The following is a 23512-nucleotide window of genomic DNA, read 5'->3' as shown; positions in this document are numbered from 1 at the left end:
TCACCAGGAACTAGACAAGGTTATCATTTTGTACACAGATAGCCCCTCCTTGAGCCCTGGTCTGTGAATGGCATAATACGGAAACATTTCCCAAGGACAATATATCACAGTCTTCCATTTTAAGAGTGGTCCTTAAGGATTTGGCTTCAAAACAATTTTAAAGTTTGATTGACACCAATATGCCAGGCTCATGATGAATGGCCTGGCCCTGGTACAATGCCAGCTGTTATGTTGAAATGCTAAGAATATGTGTTTCATTTAATCCTCACTACACCTACAATGCTTTCACTTCATTTTCAGAGAAGAGGAAACTGAGATGCAGGAAGATTAAATTACTTCCCTACAATCACATTCAACTAGTCTATTGGGGTGGTAAACAGGATTCAAATCGAACTGGCTGTGAATCCAAAGCCTTTCATTTAATCCTTTCCTGCTTCAACATAAAATACCGACTGTATGGCTAAAGACCTAATTTGCTGCTCAGAGAACATTGTCACACTGTACCTCAGAGCACAGTTTTACTAATTTGCATATAGTAATCAAAGGACCACAAAAAGAAAGGAAAAAATTCAACAAGAGAGATGAAAGGATAGAAACAGAACAGGGATGACAAAGCTATAATTACAAGGAAAGAGAAAGGATGGATTCATACATATGTTATCTTTAAAATGAGACTGGGAGAGAAATGAGTGAGGAGGCTTTCCAGAAAGTGCTGCATTGAACTTTGAGCACTTATTTTACCTCCTAATAGGTAACTCTCATTAGAGATCTACCTTATTCTTTAAGTTTTGAGTTCAGATTTGATTTTCTCTTTTCTACTATTTAAAAATGTTTAAAAATTTTGTGTTTTTAAATGATTTCTTTTTTTTTTTGGTAACGGGGATTGAACTCCAGTCCTTGCGCCTGCAAGGTAGGTCACTGAACTGCTGAGATAATTCCCCGGCCCTAAATGATTTCTTATCAGTACATCTTTGCAGTACATAAGTTTACACTTATCTTAGGTAGTAGATATATGTACTCAACATATCTTTATTCTTTTTATTCTCCTTTCCCACCTCTCCCTCTTTCCTGTGCCTCTAGATCCCTTTTCCTTCTGTGGAAGATCTCTCTCCCTGTTTCCTATTGCCTATCTTTCTAAAATTCATTTTTTATTTCCTATTTTTTTGGTTTTTTTTGAGACAGGGTCTTGCTTTGTAGTTTAGGCTGGCCTTGAACTCACTATGTAGCCCAGGCTGGCCTCAAACTTGCAGTGATTCTCTGACTCTGTCTCCTGAGTGCTGGGATTACAGGCTGGGATTATATCATAATTCACTTTTGCTTTGTTTAAAACTTATTTATATTTTAGGATTCTCACATAAGAAATGTTTTGCAATACTTAAGCTTGTGTGTCTGATTTATTTCACTCAATATTATGGTCTCAGAGTGTACCTATTTTCCTATAAATGAATAGTAACACAGCTCATAATAACTAAATCTTGGAAACAACTGGTCTATCCATCAATTGATGATTAGATATAGAAAATATGGTATTTATGTATAATGGAGTACTACTCTGGCATAAAGAAGGATACATTTGAGTCTCCTTTGAAAGCTGTTTTGTGGGAAGGGCAGTAAGTGCACATACATACCAAGACATGGTGTCATGAATTTGTATGGGTACTGGGACTTGGGGTCTGCAGAAACAAGCACAGAAAACAAAAGATAGTATTAGATAGAGCACTCATTCCAGGTTAAAGTCAGGGAAGGGTTTCTTTTTCTTCATTTACCAGCACTCGCCACAAGGGGTGAGCAAAAGGAAGCTCTGGTCACTTCCTGCAGCTCTGATGGTCAGGATGTACCACAAGTCTTGAGACAGCATCAAAGAACAGCATGCTCCAGGAGGGAGAAATCTACCAACACCCCAGATTTTCCTCTACAGAGAAAGGGTTGCCTGTGGGTTACCACGTTTCTAGGCCAGGAGTTGGGACAACATATATCCCTTTTGGAATGTAACCTGACTGTTAAAGCACAGCTGGCAGACACCAAAAAGTGATGTATAAATGCCCCCTGGCTCTTGTGGCCCTAACATGGAAGCGTAGTATAGCTCTTGTATCTATCTATCTATCTATCTATCTATCTATCTATCTATCTATCTATTTATTTTTGGCTTTTGAGACAGGGTCTCACTATGTAGTTGAGACTGACCTGGAACTCACTATGTAGCCCAGGTTGGTCTCGAACTCACAGTGATCCTCCTGCCTCAGCCTCCCAAGTGCTGGGATTACAGGCATGCACCACCATGCCTGGTCAGATAGCTCTTGTTTTTAACAGGTGAACCTGTGACAAATCAGAATAGGGGCTGGAAACATGGAGACCTTCCAGGAAAGGCCTGTTTTTAGGATTTATTAAGGATTAGAGATGTGAAGCATAAAAAAAGATAAGAATTTAAGACTTTTTTTAAAAAAACAAAATTGACAGAACAAAAATTGGCTATTTTAGTTTTGTCCTATATGATTGTGGAGGTCTTGCCAAAGGATTTCATGGGGAGGTAGATGACTCATGCCCCCAACAGGAACATAGTTGAGAAACATGCAGAAAGAGAAAGTACAAATTGAGTCATAGTCAAGAGGCTGAACTGGAAAAAGAATACTCCAGCATCCAGGGTAGCATATGGAGCCAATAAAGGTAGAGCTGCTTTTGACTTTCCCTAGAAATTATGTTCAAGAGAAGGTAAAGTGGAAAGTGGCTGGCATTAAATCACAAAACCAAGAGGAAAAATAATTCCCTGGCCAGTCTGATAATGCCAGTTTGGCATCAAAGGGCCCTGCAACAAGAAATTAGAATCCCTTTAACCTGGGGGAGGGGGATCTGTCTGCTCTCTCCCTCCCAAATCTCTTAAAGGCCCAATTTAGCTTCAAATTCTGCCCGTGAGTCATATGAATCTCATTCCTAGGAGAAATATGTCCCCAGGATTTGTCCTGTTTTCTTACCTGTTCTGTTCAGAAACGTCTTTGCATAGTCTGGGTCATAGATAAAGAAGAATGCCTGAAAGGGCCCAATCCAGCAAGGAAAGGCACAAGGGTACTTCTCAACAATCTCCTCAAGCTTCTCCATTTTATCTTCCTGAAGAAGCTGAAATGGCAAAGTAAAGGAAGTTTGAGAATCAGCCAATCTGGACTTGTTTCACAGACAAGTATTTTAGTTCAAGGCCTGAACAAGGTCATGTAGCTGAGGCATCTCATCTCTTTGCTGGAAGTAGGTGAACATACTTTCTTGAGGGTTGATAAGCTTGGAGGTTAATATCCTAAACAAGGTTAGTATATTTACTTATTCAATATAAAAATATGCTGTAATCCCAGAAAAACCATTGTCAAATGACGTATACTCTGATCTGTTTTCCTAAAGAAGGGTGAAGTAAGCTTAGTCTTACTCTCTGCCTCAATGGTAAGCATCACACACCTAGAAAATGGCTGGGGTTTATTCACAAACAATAAACAAGATCCAGAGAAATACAGAAAAATCAAGATCTTTGTCTTCATGGAAATTATAACCTAATAGGAGAATTTTAAAATTTAGATTAAAAGTTGTCATAGACACTTCCTGCCACATGAATGCATTTAGTTACACTTTTAGTTACTTCTGTGCAGATAAAAGTCAGAAAACTAGTGTGAATCTTGTAATATATTTAATTTATATTTCTTCATCCCCATTGCAGAATCCAGATACATTTGAAAACAGGCATTATGCATAATTACAATTGTAATTGTAAAAAGCAGGAGGCATTACAATCCCAGATTTCAAATTACATTACAAAGCTACAGGGATAAAAACAGCATGGTTTCAGCATAAAACCAGACATGTGGATCAATGGAACAACAGAGAAACAACTCCAGGTGCGTTCAGTTATTTGATTTTTGACAAAGGGGCCAAAAACATACACTGGAGGAAAGATAGCCTCTTTAATAAATGCTTCTGGGAAAACTGGCTATCCACATGCAGAAGACGGAATCTAGACCCATATGGCTCATAAGGTAGTAACCTAGAATAAAAATGGATCAAGAAATATTAAATCAGAAACAGTTAACCTGCTGGAAGATTAAAATAGGTTAACACTCTTGAAGTCATAGGTGTGGGCTAAGACTTTCTGAATGGAACACCAACTGTAAAAGAAATGACATCAAGAATCAAGAAATGGGATCACACCAAATTAAAATATTTCTGCACAGCAAAGGAAACAATCATCAGACAACCTACAGAACAGGGAATTTTTTTTTTGCCAGCTACACCTTGGATAGAAGACTAATATCTAGAATATATAAAGAAGTACAAAAAAATTAGACCCTCCAAATAAAAGACCCAATAAAAAAATGGGCACTGAAATTAATAGACCTTTTTCAGGAGAAGAAATAGAAATGGCCAGTAAATACATTAAAAAGTTCAATATCTCTGGACATTAGAGAAATGCAAATTAAAATAATACCCAATTTCATCTTACTCCAGAAAGAATTGGCTATATTCAAGAACTCAAATAACAACAAATTCTGGAGAGGCTGCAGTGAAAAAAGAACTCTTCTACATGGGTGGGAATGTAAACTAGTAGCCATTATGGAAATTATTATGGAGACCTAAAAAAAAAAAAAAAAAAAAAAAAAAAGAAATTTCCCTCAACAAAGCTATTCCACTTCTAGGCATCTTCCTTAATGAACTAAAGACATCATATTACTGTGATGCAAGCATGCTCATGTTTACAGCAGCATAATTCATAATAGCTAAATTTTAGAAGCAGCCCATAAGTCTGTCAACAGATAAGTGGATAAAGAAAATGTGGTATTGATGCAGAATGGAGTACTACCATACTTACTATAAAGAAGGATAAACTTGAGTCATTTATAGGAAAATGGATGCGCCTTGAGACTACAATGTTAAATGAGACACAGGAGACACATAAGCTTCACGTTGTTTCTCTTGTGTCAGAAACCCAAAGGGTAAATAAAGACCAAAATGGAGGAGAGATATTCAGAAGTAGGAGGAAAATGTTCACATGGGAAGGGGAGTAAGGGGGGTGGGAGGGAACAGGGGTATTAAAAACAAGAATAAAAGGAAAACAATACAAAAAAGTTTTGTAAATGGAGAGTGGAAGAAGGATCAAAAAAAAAGGAAGGGGATAGGAAAAAAAGAATTAATATATATTACATACAGGTACAAATGCCTTAAGAGGAATATGATCATTATCTAAGTAAAAAATATATCAATAAGATTAAGTAAAAAATGTTACATGGTTTCTCTTATAAAAGAAAGCCCAAAATACACATAAATTAAAAAGCAAGGTAAAAGACAGATAAAACAAAACATGGCAAATAGATCTTTTGCAAGTGAGAAGGGGACCAAGAGATAGATCAATAATTACATTACATATAAGTGGGTTAATGATTTTTTTAAAAAAGACAAGAGTTGTCAGACTGTTCCAAAGTGAATCAACCAAATAGAAATCTTCAAAACTATATACTATTGGCAGAATGCATGTTTTTTTAAAGATTCAAGTTTAAAAATAAAGAATGGAGAAATATGTGTTTTAAATACTACTAAAACATAGCTGGATATAAAGAGGAACATTTTATAAATAAAAAAGTATGAGTCTTCCAGGAAGATTTAATAATTTGAGAAGCACTGCTATATCACATTATTCTCAATAGCTGGTGGCACAGATCTGTTGGGCAATTTTTACATTTTTCCAACTTCTGATTAACTGCCTATTCTCAGTTCCAGTTTCTAGAAAGTGTAGGGATGAAAATCAAACTCTAATGGGAAACAGAGTAAATGAAAGTTGAAGAATGAGAAATCTAGGGCCAGGGATTTGGCTCAGTTGTTCTGCCACCTGCCTTGCAAGTGCAAGGGCCTTAATTCGATCCCTGGCACCAAAAAAAAAAAGGTAAATTAAATTGAATGGAAAAAATTAAATACAGAGAAGTAACTTAAAGGAGAGGTATCTGAAAGGAAGGACTGGTTCAACACTGATCTCCCTTTCTCCATGCAACTTTGCGTTCCACAAATGAGAGAGGCCTAATTTTCTAGAGGAACTGAATGAGACAGGCTTTGAAATGTGAAGAAACCAGACATTATGCAGAGTAGGAAAGAACCATTGTAAATTACTGTGAGTGACTTTTCTTAAGTCACTGTCTTAGTTACTTTTCTTGTCGCTAAGACAAAAATATCCAACACCCAAAGTTAAAAAGGGGAAAAGTTTATTTAGCTCACAGTTTGTAGAGGCTTCAGTCCATAAATGGCTCCAAGGCAGGGTGGCTGTGACAGAGGGGCAACAATTCATGGTGGACCAAAGATTGCAAAGCAACAAGGGAAAACAAGCCTCTTTCTGTCTCTCATGTTGTATCCAGGCTACCAGGATTAGGGCGGTGACAAGCTAATCAGTGTACTGATTTAGTAATTATACATCCTTAATCCCAGGATCACACACCCTAGATCCAGCCACCTCTGAAAAAGCCCATCTAAGACTGCATGAGGCTTTGGGAGGACATCTGGACACAAGCCACAACAGCCACTAAGTTTTAGTGTGGTGTTTTTATTCCACATAAGGTAAAGCTCAAAAACAAATAGAGGGCTGGGATTTAGCTTAGTGGTTCCACCACCTGCCTTGCAAGCACAAGGTCCTGAGTTCAATCCCCAGTACCAAAAATTCCCTAAAGAAGCAAACAAATAAACAGAGACTAAGACAGAGCTCTAGGAAATTAAAATTATGATCACCAGACTATCAGTAGAAATTATAAGAAGATAAAATCAAGAAATATAGATTTAAAAATACATAGGCTCAATGCAGGAGTCTAATATGCAACCAAGCAGGGGATGTAGCTTATCAGCATAGCCCCTGACTGGCAAGTGTGAGGCCCTGAGTTCGATCCCTGGTTAAAAAAAAAAAAAAAAAGAAGCTACCCATATGCAACCAAATTAGAAGAGAAAGGAAAGAGAAATTGAGAGGAGGAGGGGAAGAAGAAAGAAATAATATTTGCTATGTGAAACAGGAAGAAAAGGGCTAAAGGTGTAGGGGAAGTGGGAAGGGTAGGGGAAAGGAAATAAGGGAAAAGAAAAAATATGAGAAAAGGAAAAAATGGAAACAAAGTCTTTGTAAGTTGGGGAGGGTGGAGGGGGTAGAGGGAGGACAGGGGTATGGGGAAAAAATGAGAACCAAGATCTGTCATGTAAAAGTACAAAATCCCAATGATGAATATAACTGTACTATATACTTAAAAAGTACCAGTAAACTCAATAAAAACAAAAAATTATATTTGCCATTAGTGGACTGTCCGTAATACTTCATCCTTACCATTTCAGTGTGCCCCATAACCAGCACCCACATTTACTAATGTGAGGGCTTCCCATGGTTACTGAAGTCTGCTTTCTTGGGTGCGTAGTGCTAGTTCATACTGCTGGGGATTTAACAACCTCAAAAGCAGCACAGAGGCTGACAAGAGTTGGTATAAAATTGCCCTTACTTTTCAGAGAGGATAACTCTGAAGATCAGGGTCTTCCAGTGGGAACAATGGTAATAAACTCCAGTTATCCACAGCAGTAACCTGCTAGTGAACAACCTCATGTCAGCTGCCCTCCCATCCTATCTCACCTAGCCAGCTCGCTACCAGGTTTCTTGGCACCATCTCCAAAATAAACTGCTTGATCTGAATCACTGTCTCAGGGTCTTTTTTTTTTCCTGGGAAACTCTTAACTAAGACAAAAATTAAACATAAAAATTTACCAGAAGTAGAGAACCTGAGTTTCTAGATGGAAAAGATCGCCCATTGAATGTCATGCACAAATACTGAAAAAAGTGCCACAGCTGGGCTATTCATAATTTAATTTTGGAATACCAGAGATAAAGTGAAGACCTTAAAGTTGCCAGAGAAGAGCAAAAAGGCTATATCATAAAGACCAAGAACACAGAGACAGGATGATAAAAAGGATTAAGGATTAAGGGTTAAAATCACATAGTACAAAAAAAGGACAGGAAACAAAACCAAAAATAAACAAGTAGAACTACATCAAACTAAAAAGTTTTCCCTATTGATTGGGAGAAAAGATTGTGATCCATATATCTGAAAAGGGTTAAATAGCTAAACATCTAAGGAACTCGTACAATTCAATAACAAGATAACATAATCTGATTAAAGTAGGACATACACAGGACATACCCAAAAAGCACACATATAAAAAGGTGCTCATTATCACTAATCCACAAGGAAAGGTGAATAAAAACCATAATAAAATATTGTTCTGTTAGGATAACTTTTTATCAAAAAGTTATGATATAACAGGTGTTAACTGAGTGTGAAGAAACGGAAACCCTGTACTCTATTGGCGGAACTATAAGTTATTTCAGAAAACAGTATGAAAGTATCTAAAAAAAAAAAAGATTAGAACTACAGTATGATCCCCAAATTCCTTTTTGGGATATAACCTCTAAGCAAATGAATTACCACCTTGTTAAGATACCTGCACTCCTCTCTGCTGCAGCACTACTCACAATAACCCAGATGTGGAATCACTCTCGGGGTCCATTTGCCACACCATGGATGAACCTGGAGAACACTGGGTTAAGTGACATAAGGCAGGCACAGAAAAACAATGCATGATGTCGCTTATCCATGTAAAGACAAAAAAATACACAAAAATAGTGTAAAATAGTGGTTACCAAAGGCAAAGGAGAGGTAATAGAGGAAATGGGAAGATGTGGGTTAAAGCTACAGTTGTATATGATGACTTAAGTTTAGGAGCTAGTGAAAAGCATGAGAATAATCAATAGTTAATGATATTATACTGTGTACTCATATTTGGCCAAGAAAGTAGATTTTAGTCACTCTTGCGAGAGAACACTGTGGGGTGGGGGAGAAAGTAACTATATGAGATGGGTATGCTAATTTGCTTTACTATAATGCTTACCTTACTATGTTTATGTATGTGGAGAAAAGTACATCAAAACATCATGCTGTACCCCTTAAATATATACAATTAAAAAAACAAAAACAGCCAGGCATAGTGCTGCACACCTTTAAGGAGGTGAGGCATGGGGCTGAGGCATGGGGCTCACCATGTGTTTGAGGTCAGCCTGGGATACCTAGTGAGCTCAAGGCCAGCTGGAACTGCATAGCAAGACCCCGTTTCAAGAAAACCAACCAACCAACCAAACAACCAACAAAAACAAAAAGCAAAAACTGAAGACAAAAAGAATAGAAAAGTTATCAGAATTTTCAACAACCATCCTGAAAGCTAGCAACAATAAAACAATATCTTCAAAATTCTGAGAGTAAACAACTTCTAAAGAATTCTCTACCTAGCCAAACTTAATTCCATTAATTTGAAATATGAAAAAATGGCAATTTACAGCCATGCAAGAGTTCAGAAATGTCACCTGACACTCTTTCAATCATTCCCAAGAATCTACCAATAAAACGATGAAGTAAATAGGAAAGAAAAGACAAAATGTATCCAGGAGATAGGATATGTGACATAGGACATTACCAAAGGAAAGTCCCAGAATATCTGCCTGCCAGGCCTAAGTAGACTGGAACAGGAGGAGAGGTCTTTGGGAGAAATATCTCCAGAGCAGTGTATGGACTGACAGATTCATATGTGTGAATGTTTGGAAATACTATTGAGGTGTTTGATAGGTCTATTAAAGCCATTTGGTGCACAGAATAGTGATAGATATTGAAAAATGATGCCGATGGGAAATAGCAACCGAAATCAGTAGGGGCCATGCCGTAAATAATATTTACATAATTAAATATTATAGATATGAATTCTTCTATTTAACTAAAAATGCTATAAAACCATATTGAGTTGAAGAGCAAGTATTGTCTGTCATAAAGTTTATACACAAACTTCTGAAATTATTAAAAATGCAGCACAGTTCTTGCAGGAGCTCTGCTGAGAACACACTCTTCACCCCACCCATCTCTGAGGATCCCTCATGGCCCTTCACGAAGGTTAATCCCTTTCAAGACTCATTTTAGCAAAGCACTCCCTACCACCCTATTTTCATTTTTTCCTCGCAGCTTAACACAGCACTTGACCCGGGTCCTTGAAAGTAGGAATCCATCTTTTCATTGTAATTCTAGTACCTATCAACAACTGCCACTTGAAATTGTTACAATGAAGAAATCAATCAATCAATCAATCAATCAATCAGGTCTGGAAGTGGATTTCAAGAACAGGAGAGGCCAAAAGTGACGGTCTCCCTATTCTTGATATGTTTCAATCACCTCATCTTTCTTGAGAGGCTAATGGGGGCTGCTCCCTGTTTCAGAAGAATCTGGAAAAGAAAATTTTCCCTGCTTAGTATGGACTAACAGAGCTCACTATTGTGTCCAGTTTTGTACATTTTTTGCACTTAATGAGTATTATTGAGAATAACATAACTGTTTTTTAAACAACACAGTGCAGTGCATGAATTGAAGAGAGGGGCGAAGCAACTGGAGACAGATCTGAGTCACACCTGGCTTTCTTTTTCTGTATTTGGGCTCCCTAAACTGCCCCCCTCCACCCGCCCCCCTTGGCTTTCTAGCCGTTGACCTCTCCTTTCTGGAAGTCTCTAGGGTAGACTCCCACAGAGCCATAGACGGGGCTGAGAGGCCCCTGTAGGACCGTGGGTCCGAAAGAAGCAGCTGCTTCGCTGTCCATGGCTTCCTCTGCAGCATCCTCCTCCGCCCCTCCCTGCCATCTACCTTCCGGTGCCCGTGGAACCAGTGGGCTGGGGGCGCGGGGAAGGGTCGCAGATCCCGCAGCAGCCGCTGCCTCCGCAGGTACAGCTTGATGACCTGGAGCAACCCCAGGGCCAGGCCAAACACGAAAGCCAGGTACAAGGGCCGGGCCCCTCGGGTCTCCAGCCAGGAAGGCTCCATCGCTCTGAGCATGCCCAAACGCTCCAGCGAGTCTCCTGGGGCAGATTGCGCAGCCTGAGCTGCAGAGCCCCCAGCCCGCCCACTCCTTGAACCCTAGCTTCTTCCGCAGAAAGGAAGGAAGGAAGGGCGGAGGGAGGGGCAGCTCAGGCCTGGGGAGAGAAGCAGCAGGCGCTCTTGCTCTTTCCCGTTTACCCACGGATGCAGGCTTTGCTTTCCGCAGACTGCTTATACCCTGTTGAGCTGTTACATATTGTGTGACACTTCAGTCTCGAAAGATCTGAAGTTAAATTCTGAAATAATGCCTAGGCTGGGATAATTGTTTTTCTTCTTTGTCACAAATAAACAATAAACAGCTACGCAAAGAGACAGTTTTTCCGATTCTGGAATTCTGTCAGAAGCTGGAGTGTGGTGGAGGGGACAGTGTATGAAATTTACAGGTGTACAGTGTGGCATACCCAGGGCTGTGCTGGAAAAGGTATTAGAGTGACTTCTCACCTCCATATCTAGTGTGTGCCAACTTCCACCGGGGCCGATTTCAAACCACTCCCCTGAGGGCACTGAGATGCACAGTAGTACACCATTAACTAGTATTTCTCCCATTCAGAAACAATCAGGATTCACCACATAACTTATAGACCCCAGTGCAAGATGAAAATATGGGATCAAAAATTTATTGATTTTAAGATGATAAAAGCAAAGCATTAAACCAAACATATATCCATGGCAACCATGTTCCACCCAGTCCATGAAGTCACCCTTGGATATGAGACAAAGCCAAAAGTGCAGTTTATAGGAAAATGTAGTAAATATGTCAGCTCTCTGAAGAACGTAGTTTGCTACACAAAAAGAAAATAAACAATTATCGCTCATAAAATGCCAAATATTACTTCTCCTTATTTACTCGGGGTTTAGAGAAATGCCTTATATTCTCTCATATTTTAAAATATAGTTTCTTTTCTAAAGTTTCACTCAATTATTTTTAATTTTTATTAGTACATGTTTGCAGTACATAATGATTACAGCCATTGTGGGGAATTGATACACATGCATAATGCATCTCAATTCTTTTTTTGTCCCCCTCCCCCTTTAAGAAAAGTTTTTTGCCAGGGTCAGATTTAATTATTTATTTTATAATTCCTTATCAAGTTGATTATCATATATACAGATCAACAGCCAGACTAATGGGGTCTAAAACATTAAAAAATATGACAATTATACTAAATCAGGGTATGTATTAGATGCATTGTCCTTGCTAGATTATAACAACATTTTATGTAATGTATGCAATATGCAAGCCTGTGTGTCTGATTTACATCACTTAATATTGCAGTCTTAAGATGTATCCATTTTTCCTGCAAGTGACTCATGTTTATCCTACTTTATGGCAGAAGAGAACTCTATTGTGCAAAAATACCACATTTTCCTTATTCATCTTTTGTTGATGGATATACAAGGTACTTCCAAGATGGAGCTACCATAAATTGTGCTGCTATAAACATGGGTTTGCATACATCACTGTGATATCACCAGATGGGGAAGAACTAGGTCAAATTGAATTTCTAGTTTTAGTTTTTTGAAGAATCTCCATACTGATTTCCACAGTGTTTGTGCCAGTTCACAATCCCATCAAAAATGAAGGAGGGTTCCTTTGGTCCCCATAGCATCTTCAGCATTTGTAATTGGTTGATTTCTTGATGATAGCCATTTTTTCTGATGTGAGATGGAATCTTGGTGTTTTAATGTGCATTTCTTGAGTGGCTAGTGATGTTGAACGTTTTTTCTATATACTTATTCAGTCTTCGTACTTATTCATCTGAGAAATGTCTATGCATTTCAGATGTCCAAATTTTTGTGCTGGGTTTTAAATTTAGAGGGCCTAATTTTTTCAGTTCTTTTTATTTTCTAGATATTGGTTCTTGTCTAATGAGTAGCTTGAAAAATTTTCCTCATTATGTAGGTTGTCAATTCACTCTGTTGGTTTCTTTTGCTGTGAAGAAGACTTTTAATTTAATGTGATTTCATTTATTGATTTTTGGTATGTGTTTGTAGTCTCTATATTTACATTCCTTCTGGGGAGTTGTTTTATGTGTATAACACATCTCAATTTCTTTTTTCTTCCCCTTTTCCTTCTCTCCTTCCTCTCTCCCTCCATCTGTTGATCCTCTTCCTAATTGAGAAATATCTTTCTCCCTACTTCCTATTATCTATCTTTTATTTTGCTCTATCTTGGGTTTCTGATATAAGAGAAACATGTAATATTTAAGCTTGTTTACCAGATTTATTTCCTTTAACACTATGGTTTCAAGGTGCACCTCTTTTCCCTCAAATAACTCAAGTTTATCTTCTATATAGCAGAGTAGTGCTCTATCATGTGTAAATACCACATTTTCTTTGTGCATTCATGTGTTGATGGACATATAGGCTGCTTCTAAGATTTTGCTATTATGAATTGTGCCACTACAAATTGCCTGTGATGCATCACTGTAATATGATGTCTTTAACTCTTTTGGGAAGATACTGTATCTAGAAGGGGAATATCTGGGGTCAAATAGAATTTCTAGTTTTAGTTGCTTGAGGAATCTCCATACTGATTGCCATAGTGGCTTTGTTAGTTCATACTCCCACCAACAAATGAAGACATTTTTCCCCTTGCCCAAGCCTCACCAACATTTGTTATTATTGGATTTGTTTGATGACAACCATTTGCAGGATCTGGATTCCAGGGTTTGCAGACTTAGCCAAATCCCTATATGAAGCTTTAAAGGCCCAGAAGGACAACAAGTATTATGGGATTAAGAACAAGAGTCATCAATGAAATCACTAAAACTAACTCTCTCTGCTGCCCCTGCATTGGGGATCCCAGATGTGATGCAGCCCTTTATTTTGTACATGATTGAAAGAAATCACACTGCCTTAGGGGTGCTCACCCAAAAAGTAGGCCAATGGAATCAGCCAGTAGCATGTTTATCTAAGAATTTGGATCCAGTTGAGAGGAGATGGCTCCCTTGTTTACGAGATATGGCAGCTGCTGTTATGCTGATTAAGGAGGCTGACAAGCTAACCTTAGGACAGGAATTGACTATTCAGGTTCCCCATGCCATCCTGGAACTGTCGAATAATAAAGGACATCTGTGGCTTTGGAATAATAGCATCACACAATATCAGGCCCTCAGCTGTGAGAATCCCCACCTACATTTTGTTCCAGTTAAAACTTTTACCAATTCTAACACCTGTAATTCTATACTGGATGAACCTAACTGAGATAAATTTCCTGTAAAGTCTCTTAAGATACACAGTTGCCTTCCAAACAAGACCTCACATGGGGAGAATCTAATATAACTTGGGTTAGTTCTTATTTTAAGGAGGATTAAAGGGAGTAAATCAAACCCTGACCCTGGTGTTGTCTGACAATATTTAATTAACACGCTATTCATTCTTTCTATCTTGTTGGAGCTATGGGGCCGATAAGCAGTACATAGGTACCATTTTATATGTAACAGTTTAGCTAAATTTTGTACAATCTTTGCCACAAATGCTGGCCCATTGTTGCTGCCTATGGAGAGAGCCAGACCAAACCTTGGAATTATCTCCTTTAATATGACCTTGCATACCTCTGAAGCCTTCTCAGTTTTTATAGTAGAACTGTGTGGCATTTAACACTGCAGAGATCAGGGAACTCAATTTGGGACTTGCAGCCTGAAATCAGACTGAATCTCAGGGGTCTGCCATTGGCTAGCTGAGATAAAAGGACTTAGTTCTGCATATGGCTGCACACATTGTATATTATAACAGCAGATATATAGTCTGAAAGAGGCCCTTCAAATTCATTTTTTTCTTTCTTTTCCTCATTCCATTCTGCAAATTCTTTCTTTTTTCTGTCCTCTTTCTCCAACACAGTATCTTGCTCCACCATATTATCCCTCATCTCCCTTTATGTTCCTGCTCCTGCCCTTACTCAGATTTCTTCCTTTATCATTTTTTCTTTATGTGCTTTTCTTCTGTCATTTTACCTCAGTCAAGGATCAATGGTTTCAAAGGAAAGTGAGCCCTATTACTGTTAAGTGGTTCTTTATTGTCCTTATTCTTGCACTCTGTCTTTCCTTTTTGAATTTAACAGTTTCCTAAAGATTATATGGTCATTCTATGTCCTTTGACTTCACTTAAAACCTTCTCCAATTATTTTTCTTATCTACTCCTCTCATTGTAACTCTGTCTAAGCCCCCATACTAAATGGTAAAGATGCTATATCAAAGAGTTTATTCACTGCAAACATATCTTGAGCTGCTTCTTGATTTTAATTTAATTCACGTGGTTTAAAGGTGATAGATTAATGACTACCACGAATGGTCAATTTGTAAGTTGTGCTTGATCCTATTGTGTTGCTTATTGCATCAATTGGGCTAAAGGATTGTGACTGATTTAATGAGTTGTCTTCTCTGATATTAAGAAAATGAGAATGTCTATGAGTCGTTAGAGACTCAAAAGCTAAAGTGCAACTATATCAGGAAGATTTAAGTAATAACCCAGAAATTAAACCCAGGACAACCCAACAACAAAAATAAAAATGAGAAAACATTTAAGCAAGATTCAAAGACTTCCAGTTCACCAATGGCAAACAGTAGGGCAAATGAGGATGAAAAGTCTGATAGTGAACCAGCAGGACACCCTGAACTCATAGCACAGGAAGTAACAAAACAGATCAATCAGGCTCAAGAAAAATCCAAAACAGAAATAATTTCCCAGATAACAACAGAGATGATGAGCAAGATGATGAACAAAATGAAAGTCATGATTCGAGTCTATAGACCAGAAACTGACAAAAAAATGAAACTGCGAAAAAAAAGATGAGCTCAGGACCATGATAGAAGCCATGAAGGACCAGCATAAGAAAGAAATGGAATCCATAAAACAGATTCAAACAGATATCCAGGAGATTAAAAACTATTGAAAGTGTTCAAAGCAGAATAAAAGAATGGGAAGATAGAATCTCAGATATAGAAGCCAGGATTGCACTCAGTGATCATGAAAAGAGAGGCCTCTTAAAATCAGTAAAGGATCATGAGAAATTGATCCAACAACTCCTAGATGATGCAAAGAAGAATAAAATAAGACTGATAGGAATCCATGAAGTAGCAGGAGAAAATACAAATGACTTAAAAAAGGTATTCACAGAATTAATGACAGAAAACTTCCCAAACAGAGGGGAAGGATTTGTAGTACAGATAAGTGAGGCATACAGAACTCCAACTATCCATGATCAAAAAAACCTACACCTAGATACATAATAATCAAGATCCCAGAAACTGAACAGAAAAACAAAATAGTACAAGCAGTAAAAGAAAAGAAACAAATCACGTGCAAATGAAAGACCATCAGAATCACAGCAGACTTTTAAACACAAACCCTCAGGTCAAGGAGAATCTGGAGTGAGTTATTTCAAGTCCTAAAAGAAAATAACCTCCAACCTTGACTGATGTATACTGCAAAACTCTCATTCAAAATGGATGGGGAAATAAGATACTTCCATGACAAAGAACACTTGAGAAACTTCATGAACACCAAACCAACACTACAAGGAATTTTAAACAATATCTTAGAAAAAGAAAATGAAGGTCACAACACCATGAGATCCAATAGACCAAATCAAATAGGAAAGGCAAGAAATTAAAAGGAGAGGGGGAATAAGTAAAAAGAGTCAAAACAGGAAAATAACCTGACAATAATAAGTCAGTAATATCAGTTATAACCATCAATATCAATGGCCTCAATTCACCAATCAGGAGAAATAGACTGGCAGAATGGATTAAGAAGCAAAATCCAACAATATGTTATATACAAGAAACACATCTAGTGCAAAAAGAAGCCCATAGACTGAAAGTGAAAGGATGGAAAACAATTTTCCACGTGACAGGAGCCCAGAAAAGAGCAGGGGTAGCAATCTTATTCACAGACAAAGTAAATTTCAAACCAAAACTGATTAAGAGAGACAAAGAAGGCCACTACATCCTTGTAAAGGGAACAATTCAAGAGGAAGAGATGACAATCATAAACATATATACACCAAATATTAATACCTCCTACTATATAAAACAAATATTAAGTAACATGAAAAACCATTAATACAATTGTAGCAGGGGATCTAAATACCCCACTATCACAAATAGACAGATCATCCAGGCAAAATTCAACAACAAAATACTAGAACTGAACCAAGCTTTTGAACATATGGACTTAATAGACATCTATAGAGTGTTCCACCTCACAAAATCGGAATATACATTCTTTTCAGCTGCACATGGGTCATTTTCCAAGAAAGACCACATACTAGCTCATAGAACAGATTTGAATAAATTCAAAGGAATCAAAGTTATCCCCTGTATATTATCAGATCATAGTGCAATCAAGCAAGAGATCAATAGCATAAGAAACCATAGGAGCTTCACAAATACATAGAAACTGAACAACACTCTCCTGAACAATCAGTGGGTCACAGAGAAAATTAAAGAAGAAATTAGACATTTTTTAAAAATAAATGAAAATGCCAATACAACATACAGGAATCTATGGGACACAATGAAAGCAATTCTATGTGGAAATTCATAGCATTGAATGCCCACACTACAAAAACAGAGCAAGTTCAAATAAACAGTTTAACTATAAATCTTAGACTCCTAGAAAAACAAGAGCAAGAAAAACCCAAAGCTTATAGAAGAGAGTAAATTATAAAGATTAGAGCAGAAATCAATGCAAGGGAAACTAAGAAAATGATACAAAAAAGAAATGAATTGAAGAGTTGGGTTTTTTGAAAAAATAAATAAAATTGATAAACCCTTAGCTAACCTTATCAAAAAAAGGAAAGAAAAGGCTTGGATCCATGCAAGTAGGAATGAACAAGTTGAAGGCACAACAGATCCAACAGAAATCCAGAGGATAGTCAATAACTACTTTGAGAACCTGTACTCTAATAAAATGGAAAACACAGAAGAAATGGACAGATTTCTAGACACTTATGAATTACCAGTGTTGAACAAAAGAAAAGCCCAGGTCCTGATGGATTCACTGCTGAATTTTACAAGACATATAGAGAAGAACTACTGCCACTACTCTTTAAACTTTTCAATGAATTTGAAAGGGAAGCAATACTTCCAAATTCATTCCTGGAAGCAAGTATCACTTTGATTCCCAAACCAGGGAAAGACCCAAGTAAAAAAGAGAACTACAGGCCAATCTCCTTAATGAATATAGATGCAAAAATCCTTAGTAAGATACTAGCAAACAGAATACAGAGGATCATCAAGAAGACCATACATCCTGACCAAGTCAGATTTATACCAAGGATTCAAGGATGGTTCAACATACGTAAGTCAATAAATGTAATATACTATATTAACAGAGTCAAAGACAAAAACCGTATGATCCTCTTGATAGATGCAGAAAAAGCATTTGAAAATTCAATACCCATTCATGATAAAAACCCTGCAAAAAATTGGAATAGATGGTCTATATCTCAACTTACTAGTGGCTATCTATGAAAAACCAACAGCCAACATCATATTAAATGGCAAAAAGCTGAAAACCTCCATGATAAAATCAGGAACAAGACAAGGATGCCCACTATCACCACTCCTCTTCAATATAGTTCTGGAAATATTAGCCACAGCAATTAGACAAGAGAATGAAATTCAAGCAATAAAGATAGGAAAGGAAGAAGTTAAACTGTCATTATTTGCTGATGATATGATACTCTACATCGAAGACCCAAAAAACTCCACCAAAAGACTTCTAGACTTAATTGACAGATTCAGTAGAGTATCTGAATACAAGGTGAACACTCAAAAATCAATAGCCTTCTTATACACAAATAACAGACTCACTGAGAGAGAAATTAGGGAAACAGTTCCTTCCACAATAGCATCCAAAACAATGAAGTATCTAGGAATCAATCTAACAAAAGAAGCAAAAGACCTCTACACTGAAAACTACATCACTCTGAAAAAAGAGATCAAAGAGGATATTAAACAATGGAAAGATATCCCCTGCCCCTGGGTAGGAAGAATCAACATAGTGAAAATGGTCATACTACCAAAACTGCTATACAGATTCAGTGCAATGCCAATTGAAATTCCAACACTATATTTCACAGAAGTAGAAAAAAGAATCCAAAAATTCATTTGTAACCAGAAGAGACCTAGAATAGCAAAAGCCATCCTAGGCAACAGAGACATGGCAGCGGGTATAACAATTCCCAACTTAAAACTATACTACAAAGCCACAGTGATAAAAACAGTATGGTATTGGCAAAGAAACAGACCTGAGGATCAGTGGAACACACTGGAAGACAGAAAAACAACTGCAGATGTACTCAGCTACCTCATCTTTGACAAAGGAGCCAACCATCCTCACTGGAGGCAAGATAGTCTCTTTAATAAATGGTGTTAGAAAAACTGGATTTCAATCTGCCAAAGATTAAAACTAGACTCTCATCTTTCACCATGCACTAAACTGAAATTGAAATAGATTAAAGATCTAAATATTAAAACAGAAACACTAAACTTGCTGGAAGATAAGTTAGGCAGAACTCTTGAAGACATTGGCATAGGAAAACAATTTAGGAACAAATCCTCAGTAGCATGGGAACTAGCAGAAAGAATCAACAACTGGGATCGCATCTTATTAAAAAGCTTCTGCACTGCAAAAGAAACCATCAACAGAACTAAAAGACAATCTACAATGTGGGAAAAAATTTTTAAATGATTTATAAACTCCTTGGTTTTATTAATTGATAAATATCATATGCTTGTTGATTGTACCACTTACATTTTCTAACAAAACTTCCCACAGAAAAAAAAATACTTATATTTGAAATCCAAAAGCAACTAAAAAAATTCACATTTTTAAGATCAGATTTTTCTGTTTCTATTTTATTATATCCCATACTTATTTTTCTTATATTTTATAAGAATAATGATAGAATTTAACACCAATACATATGTAATATTCTTCCCAAATGAATGACTATGAATTAAGTCAAGCATGTAATTTAAAGAAATCATAAGGTTGCCAGAGAAACTACCAATATGCCAAATGTGCAGAATCCTACCACATTCATGACCATGTTTCTTATTTAATAGTGCACACATATGTGTAAAAACATACCCCCACACATATACACAATGCATATTTTCTACAATACAATATATACTTAGGTATAATCGAACAGTGCAGTGATTGTGGAATGTTGATGCTTCATATAATTTGAGAAAAAACAAATATCATCTTTGAGGGAGTTGGAGAATTTGTAATATATACCAGATACTAAATGATATTAATGATTAAGTATAGTTATAATAAAATTTACTTAAAAATTAATATTCATCATCAGTAGAAAATAGGCACAAAGATATATTGATAACATAATAACATTTGTCTTAACAAATTTCCAACCAAACAAGCTGTAGTGACAGAAAAGGAAGTTTGTAGAAAGCAGAGATGAAAGAGGAAAATGACAGATGGACCTTAATACTTTTCATACTACCCATATATACAGATTTCATAAATTCTCAAATAAAAAAGCAAAGAAAATGAGAACCAAAATAACTCATCAATTTGGTAGACCAATATATAGAGACAAGTATTAATGTGTTGATAAATTTTAAAAATATGAAATGTGAAGTCTGAGATTTAGCTTGGTAGTGCTGCACCTGCCTAGCCAGAACAATGTGCCAAGTTTAATCCCCAGCATCAGAGGAAGAAAAAGAAAAAAGAAAAAAAGAAGAAAAGAGGAAAAAAAGCATATGTACTTTCTGACATACTCAATAAATTAAAAATAAATTATTTGTTATCTCTTCCTCTTGAATTGTTCACTTCACAAGGATGTAGTGAACTTCTTTGTCTCTTTCAATCAGTTTAGGTTTGAAACTTACTTTGTCTGTGAATAAGATTGCTACCCCTGCTTTTCTGGGGGGGGCTCCTGTTACATGAAGAAGTTTTCTGTCCTTTCACTTTCAGTCTATGGGCTTCTTTTTGTACTAGACGTGTCTTGTATACAACGTATTATTGGATTTTGCTTCTTAATCCATTCTGCTGATCTATTTCTCTTGATTGGTGAATTGAGGCCATTGATATTGATGGTTATAACTGATATATATTAATTTATTGTCATTTTTTTTTCACCTTCTCCTTTTAGTTTCTTGGCTTGCCTATTTGATTTGCTCTGTTGGGCCTCATGGTGTTGTAACCTTCATTGTGTTTTTCTAGGATATTGTTTAGAATTCGTTGTAGTGCTGGTTTGGTATTCATGAAGTTTTTCAGGTGTTCTTTATCCTGGAAATATCTTATTTCCCCATCCATTTTAAAAGAAAGTTTTGCAGGATACATCAGTCTAGGTTGGAGGTTGTTTTCTTTTACTACTTGAAATGTCTCATTCCAGGCTCTGCTTAACCTAAGGGTTTGTGTTGAAAAGTCTGCTGTGATTCTGATGGTCTTTCCTTTGCATGTAAGTTGTTTCTTTTCTCTTACTGCTTGTAGTATTTTGTTCTTCTGTTGGGTTTCTGAGATCTTGATTATTATATGTCTAGGTGTAGCTTTTTTTGATCATGGCTAGTTGGAGTCCTATATGCCTCACTTATCTGAATGTCAAATTCTTCCCCTCTGTTTGGGAAGTTTTCTATAATTAATTCTGTGAACAGCTTTTTTAAGTCATTTGCATTTTCTCCTATTATTCTTGAATTCCTATCAGTCTTATGTTATTCTTCTTTGTATTGTCTAAGAGTTGTTGTATCAATTTCTCATGATCCCCTACTGTTTTTAAGAGACCTCTCTTCATGTTCATCGACTGCAATTTTATCTTCTATATCTGAGATTCTATCTTCGGACTCTTTTATTCTTTTGTGAACACTCTCAGTGGAGTTTTTAATCTCCTGGATATCTGTTTGAATCTGTCCTATGGATTCCATTTCTTTCTTATATTGGGCATTTATTGTTTCCAATTCTTTCTTATGCTGGGCATTCATGGCTTCTATCATGGTCCTGAGCTCATCTATTTTCCTCTCAGTTTCTGTTCTAAAGTCATGAATTATAACTTTCATTTTGTTCATCATCTCTATGATTATCTGGGAAATTACTTCGGTTTTATATTTCTCTAGAGCCTGATTGATCAGTTTTCTTACTTTTTGTGCTTTGAGTTCAGTGTGTCCTGATGATTCACTATCAGACTTTTCATCCTCATCTGCCCCACTGTTTGCCATTGGTGAACTGGAAGTCTGTCTTTGGGATTGCTTAAGTGTTTTCTCATTTTTACTATTGTTGTTGGATTGTCCTTAGTTTAACCTTTAGGTTATTACTTAAATCTTCCTGATATATTTGGGCTACAGCCCATGGGTCTCTAATGACTCATAGACATTCTCATTTTTGTAGTACTGAATAAAACAGCTCATTGAATCAATCACCAATCCTTTGTCCTAACTGATAAATCAGCACCACAATATAATGAAGCACAAATTGAAAATTGACCACTTATGGTAGTCATCAACCTATCACCTTCAAACCATATGAATTAATTAAAATCAAGAAGCAATCCAAAATGCGCTTACAGTGAATAAACTTTTCAATAAGGATATTTACCATTTACAATGGGGGCTTAAAACAAAGTTAAGACAAGAGGAGCAGGTAAGTAAAAGAATTAGAGAAGGTTTCATATGAAGTCAAAATACATAGAATGACCAGACAATCCTCAGGAAATTGTTAAATTCAAAAAGAACAAACAAAATAGAAGTATAATAACCCTTGAGTGAGGTAGACTAACATAAGAAAAGAACATAAAGAAAAGAGAAAAAAATAATAAAAGAAGAAATCTGAGTTAGGACAAGAGCAGAAACAAAGAGGGAGATGAGGGATACTATAGTGTGAAAGAAATCAGAAAAAGAAAAAAAAATAATTTGCAGAGTGAGATGAAAAAAAGAAAGAAACAAAAATGAGTTTGAAGGGCCTCTTTCAGACTATATTACTGCTGTCATAATATACAATATGTGCTGCCATTTGCAGAGCTGAGTCCCCTGATCTCAGCTAGCTGGTGGCAGAACCCCACAATGCAGACTGAGCTTGGGCTGCAAGGCCTAGATTGAGTTCCCCAACCTCCTAAAGGGTTGAACTCCACTCAGTTCTACTGTAAGTTTCCCCCACCACTTCTTTAAAGATGTTCAAAGTTGAAAGCGCCAGAAAATACTCTTTATGACCGCCTCTGCCTCTACAGAGTAGGTCCAAAGACTGGCACAATCAGGAGGTCTAAAAGGGCAAGGAGGAAGGTTGGGGGGGTTCGGGGGTGCCCACGTGGCTACCTTTCTGGTGCTGAAGATGGCGGAACAGGCTGCTGGCAGAAGAGGGGGCGGCTGAGAAAACCCTCGTGCTGAAGATGTCAGAATGCCTGGGGAAAAAAAGCTTTACCAGCTGCGCCTCAGACAAAGGGCTCTTATCTAGAATATACAAAGAACTCAAAACAATCAGCCCACCCCAAATATAAAGACCTGATTCACAATGGGCATCTGAAATGAACAGACATTTCTCAGACAAAGAAGAAAAAGCAGCAAGTAAATATATGAAAAAATGTTCCACATCACTGGTCATTTGAG

General features: G+C 37.0%; 1 protein-coding gene across 3 annotated transcripts in view; it reads right to left on the bottom strand.

Annotated features, from left to right (window-relative positions):
* LOC104852519 (cytochrome P450 4X1) overlaps window positions 1–23512 on the bottom strand; it is a 107374-nt gene that overhangs the window by 17915 nt on the left and 65947 nt on the right. The window contains exons 1-3 of one of the 3 annotated variants that reach the window (XM_033767234.1): window positions 10710–11046; window positions 2970–3111; window positions 1629–1673 (exon numbers count right to left, since the gene is read on the bottom strand). In XM_033767234.1, coding sequence (XP_033623125.1) covers window positions 1629–1673; window positions 2970–3111; window positions 10710–10898 — 376 coding nt within the window. In that variant the 5' untranslated portion in view covers window positions 10899–11046. Of the gene's footprint in view, window positions 1–1628; window positions 1674–2969; window positions 3112–10709; window positions 11047–23512 lie in introns of those variants that run through there. The other 2 variants (XM_010610255.3, XM_010610256.3) reach the window with 2 other exon arrangements.

Source organism: Fukomys damarensis, unplaced genomic scaffold (assembly GCF_012274545.1).
Source record: "Fukomys damarensis isolate Sample0158 unplaced genomic scaffold, DMR_v1.0_HiC HiC_scaffold_23, whole genome shotgun sequence".
In the NCBI taxonomy this organism is placed as follows: Eukaryota; Metazoa; Chordata; class Mammalia; order Rodentia; family Bathyergidae; genus Fukomys; species Fukomys damarensis.
Note: the sequence above shows the minus strand (reverse complement) of the source record. Positions and strands in the feature narration are given on the sequence as shown.